At 37.9% G+C, this 13,584-nt stretch overlaps 1 protein-coding gene across 1 annotated transcript in view; it reads left to right on the forward strand.

Annotated features, from left to right (window-relative positions):
- The window catches only part of DGAT2L6 (diacylglycerol O-acyltransferase 2 like 6), a gene marked incomplete at both ends in the record, with an annotated part of 44,605 nt that extends 44,310 nt beyond the window's left edge, over positions 1 to 295 (forward strand). The window contains one exon of the mRNA XM_084258110.1: positions 141 to 295. Coding sequence (XP_084114236.1) covers positions 141 to 295 — 155 coding nt within the window. The remainder of the gene's footprint in view (positions 1 to 140) is intronic.
- Positions 296 to 13,584: the final 13,289 nt, after the last annotated feature.

The raw sequence follows: 13,584 nt of genomic DNA on the forward strand, positions 1-13,584 counted from the left end.
TTGGAGAATGTGGGACCCATATGGGGCTGGAGCAGAGGAAAAGAACAAGGGAAGTTTGCATGGTTCCCTCTCAGATATAGTAGTTTGAGTTCCTTGCTGGGAATGGGGTTCTAATGCTTGGCTCTTCTCCTTCCCCATAGTTGGGAAGCCCCTGCCAATCCCCAAGATTGAGAAACCAGACAAGAAGACAGTGGACAAGTACCATGCGCTCTATACCAGTTCCTTGCGCAAGCTATTTGATGAGCACAAAGTTCAGTATGGCCTCCCTGAGACCCAGGAACTGACAATTCTATAATAGAAGCTGGATTTTCCCCCATTACTAAACCCCCAAAGGGATCCAAGATCCCTTCCAGAGAAAGAAGAATTTGGGGAAAAACTAGGATCTCAGGGGTGAGAGGAGAAGCCAGCAATGAGAGAAAGTAATCAAATTTTACTGGGAAGGAACCAGAAGGACAGCGGAAGACCAGGTAATGACACAATTTGACATTCTTGTAAGTGCACAAGTCTTTGCCCCTTGACTCCAGCTAACTCTGTGATCAGAAGAATAAGAAGTCGAAGAACATGGTACTACTTCCTCCTGCCCTTAGTGACAGAATCACTACTTAGGTTTAGGATTGAAAGCCTTGGTGAGAACAGAGCTACTTTATTTTCACCTAGGTCCTTTCCATAGAATTTGAGGGACCTCCACAAAGTAAATCAGGGACCTGCACTGTGGTTTCCTGATCCAAACGAACACGATTCCTTCAATTGTCACAGAGTTCTAGACTGTCAAAAAAAAAAAAAAAACTTTGTGTGCAGTTATACTGTTTCCTCATAAAAATAAAGCTCTGGATTTATAAAATAAATATGACTATTTCCTGATTACTCTGGTTCACTACTGGACTTTCCTCAAACCAGACCAGAAGGCTTCTCAGTGGAGAGTCATTTTCCTCTTCTTCTCACATGCATTATACTTCTCTCACAGAAAATGTGAGGGGGTAGAAGCAAACTCCTGCACTGTGTGGGATACAGGAGCACATCAATGGAGTTGGCACAGGCACCCACTAAGTAGCCCATCTCTCCTGATCTCATATAACCACCCTGGTTAAGAAGAGTGACTCATAAGAAGTTACAAAAGTAGAGTCTGTAGAACCCTTTCCCCAGCTTCCCACAAAAAAATGACATTTTATGTAACTATAGTACAATATAAAAAAAGGAAATTGACACTGGCATAATAATGTTCATTAGACTACAAGCCTTACTCAGTTTTTATCGTTTGTATAAGAATTCATTTGTTGATGAGTGCATGTGTGTCTGTCTATATGATTTCACCCCATGCATAGATTTGTGTGACCTCCACGGCCATTGTGATACACAGAACTGCTTCATCACCATAGAAGAGCTCTCTCACACTACCTCCAGAGTCACACCACTCCACCTTCAAGGTCCTTGTGCCCTGGCAATCACTGATCTCTGCTTCATTGCTATATCTCTATCATTTCGAAGATGGTGTATATGGAATCAGACAGTAGGTATCTTTTTTAGATTGACTTTTTTTCACTATGCATAATGTCCTCAAGATGCATCCAAGATGGCATGTAACAATAGTTTGTTCCTTTTTATTACTGAGCATATTTCATGGCCTAGCTGTACTAGGGTTTACTTAACATTTTATCCATTGAAGAACATCAATTATTTCCAGGTTTTTTTGGCTATTAAAAGCAAAATTGCTCTAAATATTCATTTACACGTTTTTGTGTGAATATGTTTTGATTTCTTTGAGAAAAATGCCTAAGAATGCAATTGCCAGGCTATATGTTAATTGCGTGTCTGTTCTTATTAGAAGAGATCACACTATTTTCTACAATGGCTGTACAATTTTAGTCTCATCTGCAATGTCTGAGGGATTCAGTTTCTCTTATTTTAGTCATTCTGATACATGTGTAGTGATATCTTTTTGTTGTTTCAGTTTGCATTTTTGTTTAGAATCAGTCTCAGCATACCAATAGCAAAAGTATGGGCTAGAAATGCCAGGGGGGCCTCAGCTGGGCCCCTACTACTTCTGGTGAGCCCTCACAGTTACCTCCCTGGCTGAAGCCAAAGTTGTGGCTGGACCAGCCCTGATGGTTCTTATCATGATTACAAGAGGCACCACAGCAATAGCCATCAGGAAATGAAATATAAGGTTTCTTACTCACAGGTGCCTGGAGGACGCATGGCACACCCAGAGCCACACAGTGAGGTGTAAAGAGAATGAGAGCACACAGAGCTGGGGTTCTTTCTTTATTTGGACAAAAGGTGGGGTAGCTAGGGTTTTATGGGGTCAGTCTTTTCTGATGAATTTAAAACATGATAACAGAAATTTAATTAAATTGAAGCATGGGAAGGGTCACTAAATGTGTTTATTCCAGATGGATGTCTTTGAAATGGATGCCTCAGGAATCAAAAGTTAAACCTCAGTCACTTACATTATAATCAAACAAGCTAATCCTCAGGCCCTTACATTATAATTTTCCTAATAGCTAATGATATTGAAAATCTTTTCATGTGCTTATTTGCTGTCACACACATCCTCTTAAGTGAAATGTCTCTTATGTTTTTGTCCCTTTTCTAATTGGATTGATTGCCTTTTGCTGTTGAGAGCTCTTTATATATTCTAAATACTAGTCCTTTGTTGGTCCTGTGGTTTACACATACCTTCTCTCAGTCTGTAGCTTATCTTCTCAGTGTCTTTTGCAGGGGAAATGTTTTTAGTTTTGGTGAAGTTCAATTTATCAAATTTTTCTTTTATATATTCTCAGTTTACTATTGCAGCTGTAATAAATTACCACAAATGGTGGCTTAAAACAATTAATTCATTATTCTACAATTCTGGGGGTAAGAAGCCTGCAAGGAGTCTCACTGGACTAAAATCAAGGTGTTGGCAAGGATGTGTTCTTTATGGATGATTCAAGGGAAATCCATTCTTTTCCTTTTCCTGTTTAGAAAGACAGTCTATATCCCTTGGTTCATGACCTTCTTACAGCAAGGCCATCACTACAACCTCTGCTTCGGTTATCACATCTCTTTCTCTGACTCTTACCTTCCTGTCTCCCTTTGTAAGGACCCTTGTGGTTTTCACTGGTCCCACAAAATGATACAGGATAATCTCATGATCTTTTAACTTAATCACACATGCAAAGTCCCTTTATCCATGTAAAGGGGACACAAATGCACAAGTTCTGGGGATTAGAGCATGGATATTTGAAGGAGAGCGTAATTCAGTCTGTTATATAGATCTTGAGTTTAATGCTGCATCTAAGAACTGTTCACCAACCCTTAGGTTCCCAAGACTGTCTCCCATGAATTTGTCTAAAATTTTTCTAGTTTTACATTTTATATTTAAGATCATTTTGAATAAATTTCTATATAAAGTATGAAGATTTTTTATTATATACAAAGTACTATCCAGAGCAAATGGAACTATATAACTACCAAGCCACGGAGATGACTTATTTCCTCTAAGTGTTTTCACAAATAGTACTTGATCCAAAACAGAGACAGCACACATACTGTGGTGTATAGTAATATCACAAAGATATAGACCTCTTAAATAAAAGAAGAAATTAAGAATCCTCTTTACAAAAAGCTTTCCCACTTTGTAGTATAGCTTGGTGTATTACACCACGATCAAGTGGGATTCATCCCAGGGGCACAAGGATGGTTCAAAATATGAAAATCCATAAGTATAATCCAACACATCAACAAAAAGAAAAATAAAAACCATATTTTCATATCAAAAGATGCTGAGAAAGAATTCGACAAAGTCCAAAATACATTTATGATGAAGGCCCTTGAAATTTTCAGGATAGAAAGAACATACCTTAAATGATAAAAGCCATATACGACAAACCCACCACCAATATTTTCTCAATGGCAAAAAGCTGAAGGCCTTTCATTTAAGATCAGGAAAAAGACAAGGATGTCCTCTCTCACCACTGTTCTTCAATATAATACTGGAGGTCCTAGCCAGGGCAATAAGACAAGAGAAACACATACAAGGAATCCAGATAAGGAATGAAGAAGTAAAACTAACACCCTTTGCAGATGATATGATGATATACATAGAGGACCCTAAAAACTCCACAGAAAAACTACTTAAAATAATCAACCAGTTCAGTAAAGTAGCAAGATACAAACTCAACACACAAAAATCAGTAGCCTTCCTATACACAATCAGTCTGAAGAAGAAGAAATCAAGAAAACCATCCCTTTTATAAAAGAAATAAAAAAATCAAATACTTGGGAATAAACCTAACAAAAGAGGTGAAAGACCTATACAAAGAAAACTATAAAACACTGTTAAAAGAAATAGAAGAAGATACAAAGAAATGGAAATGCATCCCCTGCTCATGGATTGGAAGAATTATTATTAAAAGGTCCATCCTACCAAAAACAATATATAGATTCAATGCCATTCCAATAAAAATCTCAATGACATTCTTCAAAGAAATCGAATAAATACTGATGAAATTCACATGGAACCACAAAAAAACACTCTGCCTGTTCTGTTCCCCGCTCTGACTCTGATGAATTCTCTCACCCTCCCGCACTTCTGACTGTACCCAGTGCTTGTATAAATAAATAAACAAACAAACATAAATAAATAAATCTTTTTTAAAATGTTTAAAAAAATACATAACATGTTTTGGTTACTGTCTCTTTTGCTGTGCAGAAGCTCTTTAATTTGATGTAGTCCCAGCTGTTTATCTTTGCGTTCACTGTCACTGCTTTGAGTGATGAGTCTTTAAAGATGTTGCTGAGGTGTATGTCATATAGTGTTTTGTCTATATGTCCTTCCATATATTTTATGGTTTCAAGTGTTATGTCTAGTTCTTTAATCCATTTTGAGTTGGTTTTTATGCATGGTGTGAGGTAGTAGTCAAGCTTCATTCTATTGCATGTAGCAACCCAGTTTTCCCAGCACCATTTATTGAATGAACTTTCTTTGCTCCATTGCATATTATTTGCTCCTTTGTCAGAGATTAGTGGACTGTAAATCTGTGGGTTTATTTCTGGATTTTCTATTCAGTTCCATTGGCCCATGTGTCTGTTCTGGTTCCAATAGCATGCTGTTTTGATTATTATGGCTTTGTAGTATAGTTTGAAATCTGGAAGAGTGATGCCTCCATTCCCTTCTTTTTTTTTCAGGAGAGCTTTGGCTATTTGGGGTTTTTGGTGGCTCCATATGAATTTCATCAATATTTGTTCTATTTCTTTGAAGAATATCATTGAAATTTTTATTGGAATAGCATTGAATCTGTAAAATGTTTTTGGTAGGATGGCCATTTTAATAATGTTAATTCTTCCAATCCATGAGCAGGGGATGTCTTTCCATTTCTTTGTGTCTTCTTCTATTTCTTTTTTTTTTTTTAAAGATTTATTTATTTATTTATATAAGCACAGAGGGTGAGAGAAATCACCAGAGCCAGAGCAGGAAGCAGAACAGGCAGACTGATAAAGTACACTGCTGAGGGAGCAGCGGGCACCGCAGGAGAGGTCTACGCACCATGTGGGACCCTTGCCGGCAGCCGGGAATCGAACTGGTGCTGCAGAGGCTGCGGGCAGCTTCACATCCCAGCTCTCAACCACTGCACCACCAGGGGAAGCCCTTCTTCTATTTCTTTTAACAGTGTTTTATAGTTTTCTTTGTATAGGTCCTTTACCTCTTTGTTAGGTTTATTCCCAAGTATTTGATTTTTTTTGTTTCAATAATAAAAGGGATGGTTTTCTTGATTTCTTCTTCTTCAGATTGATTGTCTGTGTATAGGAAGGCTACTGATTTTTGTGTGTTGAGTTTGTATCCTGCTACTTTACTAAACGTATTGATTAATTAGTTTTTCTCTGGATTTTTTGGTGTTCTTTATGTATATTATCATATCATCTGCAAATAGTGATAGTTTGACTTCTTCCTTCCCTATTTGGATTCCTTGTATGTCTTTATCTTGTTTTATTTTTGGCTAGGACTTCCAGCATTACATTGAAAAGCAGTGGTGAGATAGTAACCAAAACAAAGAGACTCCCCACTGTCTGGGAGAAAATTTTTGCACACAACACTAATGATAAAGGACTGATCACAAAAATCTACAAAGAACTGAAGAGGCTCAACAAAAATAAAGTAAATAATCCAGTCAAAAAATGGGCAGAAGCGCTAAAAGGAACCTCTCCAAAGAGGAAATGAGAATGGCCAACAGGCATATGAAAATATATTCAGCATCAATTGCAATCAGGGAAATGCAAATCAAAACTACAATGAGATACCATCTTACACCAGTGAGAATGGCACATATTAAAAAAAAACTAGCAACAAAAAATATTGGCAAGGATGTGGAGAAAAAGGAACTCTCCTGCACTGCTGATGGGAATGCAAACTGTTCCAACCACCTTGGAAAGCTGTGTGGAGTTTCTCAATCTGCTAAAGATGGAGATTCCATATGATCCAACATTTGCACTCCTAGGTATTTACCCAAAGGGCATGGAATCATTAATTCAAAAGGGCACCTGCATCTCTATGTTTATTGCAGCACTATTTGCAATGCGTAAGCTATGGAAACAACCCAATTGCCCCAAAATAGATGACTGGATCAAGAAGATGTGGTATATACATACAATGGAATATTACTCAGCAATCAAAAAAGATAAATTCATGCAATTTGCAGCAACATGGGTGGAGCTGGAAGGGATCATGCTCAGTGAAATAAGCCAGAAAGAAAAAGAAAAATACCAGATGGTCTCACTCATAGCAGGAATTTAGAAAACCTAAATAAGGGACCAGTATTATCAAAAATCAAAATCAAGAAGCAACTATAAACCAGAGACACACTACAGGGAGAGAAGGGATTAGGGTCAAAATAAGGGGGGTGGGAATTTTATGGGGAATATAACCAAAATGAAAATGCATACATTGTGCAAAAATGAAAAAGTAGATGCAAAAATATATAAAATAAAATTTTAGAATAACAAAAAAATTAATATAAAAATAATAATTGGGACCAGTATTTGTGAGCCTGTGTAGCCCATCTCACTGTTGAGAGGGACAAGTTAATAAACAAGTTAATAAATCAAAAAAAATACATAACATGGAAACAATCCAAATGCCTAAAAACAGATGACTGGATCAAGAAGATGTGGTATATATAATATTATTCAGCAATCAAAAAAGATAACCTGGGGCCTCCCCAGTGGTGCAGCAGGTTGAGCACAGTGCTGTGAAGCTGTCTGCAGCTTCTGCAGCATGGGTTCGATTCCCCGCCGGCCAGGGAGAAGCCCACATGGCGTGGCAGGCCTCTCCTTTCTCGCCCACTGCTTCCCCCAGCAGTGTATTTCAATCCTTCTGCCTGTTCTGCTCCCCGCTCTGTCTCTGGTGAATCCTCTCACCCTCCCACGCCTCTGCCCTTCTCTTGTATAAAAATAAATAAATCTTTAACACAAAAAAGATAAACTCATGCCATTCGCAGCAATGCAGATGGAACTAGAAGGAATTATGCTCAGTGAAGTAAGTCAGAAGGAAAAAGAAAAATATCAGATGGTTTCACTTATAGTAGGAATATAGGGGAACCAAATAAGACATCAGTGTAAAAAATAGTAACAGTACAAAACACAGCAAAGCAAAAACAATTATAAATCAGAAACAATACTGCAGGGGAGGAGGAGGGAGAGGGATCAGAGGGAGGGACGGAGGAGCACAAGGGACTGAGGTGATTGTGCACGGGTGCATTGGTGAAGGAAATTCTATGGGGACTAGACTTGACTACACTGGGAAGCAAATATTGTTTAAAAATGAACAATGGGGCCTCCCTGGTGGCGCAGCGGTTGAGCGCTGGGTTGTGAGGCTGCCCGCGGCCTCTGCGGCGCCGGTTTGATTCCCGGCTGCTCCCCGGCCACCAGAGGAGGGTCCCACATGGCGCGCAGACCTCTCCTGCCTCCCATTGCTCCCCTCAGCAGTGTACTTAGGTCCTTCTGCCTGCTATGCTCCCCGCTCTGGCTCTGGTGAATTCTCTCACCCTCCCGCGCTTCTGACTGTATCCAGTGCATGTATAAACAAACAAACAAACAAACAAACAAATAAATGAATGAATGAATGAATGAATAAAATACATGCCTCTTTAAAAATATTAAAAAAAATAAAAATGAACAATGATGTGAAAAATAAAAAATAAATTATCAGGGAGGCAGGGAAAAAAAAAAGAAATATCCAATAAAGGACAGTTACCTAAAAACACACACACAAAAAAAGAATACATAACATACCTCAAAATAATCAGAAAAATATAAAAGAACACATAGCAACAGGCAGAGTGAGATATCAAAGGAAAGCATTTCATTCTGAACAAAGTATAGTTCTGGTTTATCAACTACAGAAACTGATGTTTACATGAGAATTTGGTTTGGGGAGAGTATCTTCAGGTCCAGCACAGAAACAGTGAAGAAGTTTCCAGCAAAACTAATGGAAATCTTTGAACAGGAAAGTCACTATTTCCAGAGAGGTATTTAATATCAACAAATCAAGACTTATTTGTAATCACAAATCTACAATGCTAAGAAACAGAAATCAAGGCCTGGGTATAAAGCAGAATTGCTAGATTGAATTGCTACGTTGAATTGCTGGATTCTCAAAGGAACTTGGTTATAAAGATTTGATTGAAGTAGTAAAGCAATGGGTCACTGTTAGTTGCCATAGAAATTATCCTGCTTCCAATAGTTACCATGTGTCACTATGCATCTCATGGGACAACAATACTTTCCTGTTTTTAATGCACTTGGAAGGTCCCAAGAGTAGTAAAAATGTCTTGCTTCCTCAAGAAATATTTAGCAGAAAAGTATGACATCTTCATTCCAAACTAAAGAACTTGTATTTTTTACTTTTCTTTAAATTGAGATCAATTCACATACCTTATAATTTGCCCCATTAAAGTATATAATTCAGTTTTTTTTAATATATTCACAATGGATATCTTAGGTCAACCCATGAGGGAAAACACCCATCCCAAAAACGAAGCATTTATGATGCCTTTCTATTTTATGTTTTGTTTTACATAGTTAATAAGGTTGATATGTTTTAAAAAAGAAAAAGCACTGGATTTTCTTTTCATACACTTTCATTATCAATTTTTGTTATTTTTTGCAGAGTGAGATGAGTTTTCAAGAATAAATTATAATGTATTATATTGCAACACTAAGATGGGTTTACCTTATAACAGTTGAATGTCTGAACTTGGTCCAGAAACCAGTAAGTTATGAGTTATTTGAAAAAAAAGTTTACATCTGAAACTCAAGAGAATAAACTGAGAAATTGTTAGAATTAATAACAGTTCAGTCAAGTGGCTGAATACAATATAATATATGCCAAAATCAATTTTTCTTGCACACCAACAATAAACAATCAGAAAACATAGTAGGAAAAAGTACCTACAAAAAGATATTGATATGTAAAAGAATGGGTAAATAAATGGAGAGTTATATCATGTTTCTGGATGAGAAAAGTCAACATTGTGAAGATATTATATCCAAATTACATTGTATGGTTAATGCACTTCAAATTAAAATCTTAGTAAGGTTTTGTTTAGCACTTGAGAAAGTTATTCAAAAATTCATCCCAAAGAATGAACAATCAATAATTTTTGCAAACTAAGCATAATGAGTAGGAATTAGCACACCTAATGTTAAAACACATTACAAATATTCAAATACTAAAATAGAATAGATGTTGGTGATATTGGAACTCTCATGTAATGCAGGAGATAATAAAAATGATGCTACTAAAAAAATAAGTAAAATAGAATAGAACCAGTACAAAAATAGATACATAGTTCAATGGATCAGAACAGAAAACCTAGAAACATGTGTGATAGATACTGAGCATAGGATAATGAAGGACTCATAAATGAATAGATGTGGAAAACTGTCCAATCAATGAAATGATAGCAGAAATAAACATTTGAGGGGAAGAGCTTAATGTCACCTTATATTGTATACCTAAATATCTCTAATGATAGAGTTTCACTTAAAATCTCAAACCATAAGAAATAATAGAAGAAAATGTAGGGAACTTCAGAAAATGGGCTTAGAATTTAGAATCTCTACTTGCAGTTCCTACCTGGTCTCTTCCCTCAGGGTAAAATGGAGGGGTCTCCTAAGGGTCTGTAAAGAATTTTCATTGGCTTTGTACTTTCTATGTCAAAGTAAGACTCCAACTCAATGGCACAACTCTATTGTCTGAGTGTGCAACAAAATCAGTGGCTGAGGTTCCTCAGAATCTGTTGAGCTGAAAAGAATTGACTGGGATGTCTGTGCAGGCATCCCTGAACAGGCTTCCCTTGAGTGCCATACACTCAAGCTCACTTCTACCCCACAGCTGTATAGCAAGACTATCAAGAGAGACAATGGAGAGAGGCTGGAAGGAAAAGAGACGTGGAGAATTTCTTGTTAGGGGTGGGGTGGGGAGGGGGAAGAGAACTTCAGACTCACTGCTGCCCCCAGGTTCAGTAATCATTGGGAACCCACCTTCTCTAGGCCTCCACAGCAGAAACCACCACAGTGTCAAGACATAATGTCTGAAGAGAAACTGAAACTTTTTTTTTTTAATATCCAGTTCTCAGGATCTGGTGGAGCTTTTTCTCATTAACCTATTTGCCTCTTTTTCCCAGTAACTGGAGGAAAACTAAGCATAGAGATGGCCTAAAACAGGCAAGTGGTGAGTCAGAAAGCAGAGCAGTTACACTGATAGCTGGAGGGGAATTCCACCCTTTGACAAACCCAACTGTCTAGAGGTAAGCCAAGTAACACAGCCCAAAAGCATCTGTGTAAACAAGCCCGCCCAGAAGACAAACAGAGTCTGGGAGATGCCTCACTCTTTATCCCCAAGATTTTTCACATGATATTACAGAGAGGTCATCAAAGTACATACTGTTCCTAGAGGATTAACAGTTCAGAATATGTATCAGCCTGAATTTCTATGTGCCCCATGTTCCAGCTAATACAACATTATTCTTTCATGTGACAGAGGTTGCTTTAAATGCTAGGATAGTAACATTGAATAAAGCAAAGACCCTGCATTCACAGAGCTTTCATTCTAGTTGGAGGAGGCAGATAAGCAAACAAACAAACAAGCAAGCAACCATGAAGAAAAATAAAGCCATTGAAAGATCAGAGTGTGATGGAGAGTCTTATTTCAATGGGGGGGGGGTGAAGGAGGCCTTCCCTGGAAGGTGTTTTTTTCTATATATTTTTTTATTTTATATATATTTTTACATCATTTTCCATTTTTTCCACAATGTATGCATTTTCATCTTGTTTCTAGTCCCCATACAATACCCACCCCCCTTGTTTTGATCCTACTCCCTCCTGCCCCCACTCTGTACTGTGTCTCTGGTTTATAGTTGCTTGTTGCTTTTGATTTTATTATAATTAGTCTTTTTCCTGGTCCCTTATTTAGGTTTTCTAAATTCCTGCTATGAGTGAGACCATCTGGTATTTTTCTTTTTCTTTCGTGTTTTTTAAGAGAAATCTGAATGAATTGAGATAGCCAGACATGTTAACATAGGGGAAGGACAGCTCTAGCACAGGAATCATTGAGGACAAAAAGCCTGAGAGGGAATCTCCTTGGTAAATTCAGGCAAAGGTAAGATGCCATAGCAACTGGTTGAAATGGGATGAAGAGGAGGAGAAGGGAAATATGAAATGAGAGAAGTAGAGAGAACCTAGATCAAGTAGGCCCTCATCGGCCAAGGTTGTGGCTTGGGATTTTCTACTAAGTAAGATAAGGAATTGTCAAAAGGATTCAATTTTTTTTTCAAAATTTTTTTAATTAGGAAATTTTTCAAACATATATAAAACTAGAGAAAACAGTATAATGAACCTTCATAGAATTACTTAGATTCAACAGTTATCACAACAGTATCACTTGCTTCATCCATTCCAATTTTCTTTTTTTAAAAGCTGAAGTATTTTATTATTTTTTTGTGTTTTTTTGTCTTTTTTTGTTTTTATTTTTTATTTTAAAATTTATCATTTTTTTACATATTTTAGACAATATTTGCTTCCCCCACCCCCTCAGATTGAGTCCCCCTAGAATTTCCTTCCCCAAGGCACCCATGCACCATCACCACAGTCCCCTGTGCTCCTCCCTCCCTCCCTCTCACGCCTCTCCCTCCTCCTCCCCTGCAGTATATCTCTGATTTATAATTGTCTTTGCTTTGTTGTGGTTTGTACTACTATTATTATTATTTTTTTACACTGATGTCTTATTTGGTTCCCCTATATTCCTGTTATAAGTGAAACCATCCGATATTTTTCTTTTTCCTTCTGGCTTATATCACTGAGCATAATTCCTTCTAGCTCCATCCACGTTGCTGCGAATGGCATGAGTGTATCTTTTTTGATGGCTGAATAATATTCCATTGTGTATATATACAACATCTTCTGGATCTAGTCATCTATTTTTGGGCATTTGTGTTGTTTCCAGGTTTTACCAATTGTAAATAGTGCTGCAACAAACATAGGTGTGCAGGTGCTCTTTTGAATCAATGTTTTTGTGTCCTTTGGGTAGATCCCTAGGAGTGGAATTTCTGGGTCGTATAGTAGCTCCATTTTTAGTAGATTGAGGAACCTCCAGACAGCTTTCCACAGTGGTTGGACCAGTTTGCACTTCCACCAGCAATGCAGGAGAGTTCCTTTTTCACTGCATCCTCGCCAACATTTGTTGTTGTTTGCTTTTTTGATGTGTGCCATTCTTACTGGTGTAAGGTGGTATCTCAGTGTGGTTTTGATTTGCATTTTCCTGATGATAAGGGATATTGAACATTTTTCATATGCCTGTTCTTCTTTGGAGAAATGTCCTTGGAGTTCTTTTGCCCATTTCTTGACTGGGTTGTTTATTTTGTTTTTGTTGAACCCTGTGAGTTCTTCGTATATCTTTGTGATCAGCCCCTTATGAGTTGAATGGATTGCAAAGATTTTTTCCCAATCAGTGGGGTGTCTCTCAGTTTTGGTTAATGTCTCTTTGGCTTTACGGAAGCTTTTCAGTTTGATGTAATCCTAGGTGTTTATCTTTGCCTTCTCTATCACTGCTTTGGGTGATGAGTCTTTAAAGATGTTTCTGAGATGTATGTCTTGTAGTGTTTTACCTATATTTTCTTTTATATTTTTTATGGTTTCAGGTCTTATGTCCAGTTCTTTTATCCATTTTGAGTTGATTTTTGTGCACAGTGAAAGATAGTGGTCTAGTTTCATTTTTTTTTTGCATGTGGAGGCCCAGTTTTCCCAGCACAATTTATTGAACAAACTGTCCGTGATCCATTGCATATTCTTTGCTCCTTTGTCAAAGATTAGTTGTTCAGGGCCTCCCCAGTGGCACAGCAGTTGAGCACAGGACTGCGAAGCTGTCTGCAGCCTCTACAGCACCCGTTCAATTCTCCGCCGGCCAGGGAGAACCCCACATGGCTGGGCAGATCTCTCCTGTCTTGCCCGCTGCTCCCCTCAGCAGTGTCTTCGGTCCGTCTGCCTGTTCTGCTCCCCGCTTTGGCTCTGGTGAATTCTCACTCTCCCACACTTCTGACCTGTACCCCA

This window comes from Talpa europaea (genome assembly GCF_964194135.1).
Source record: "Talpa europaea genome assembly, chromosome: X".
Classification (NCBI taxonomy): domain Eukaryota; kingdom Metazoa; phylum Chordata; class Mammalia; order Eulipotyphla; family Talpidae; genus Talpa; species Talpa europaea.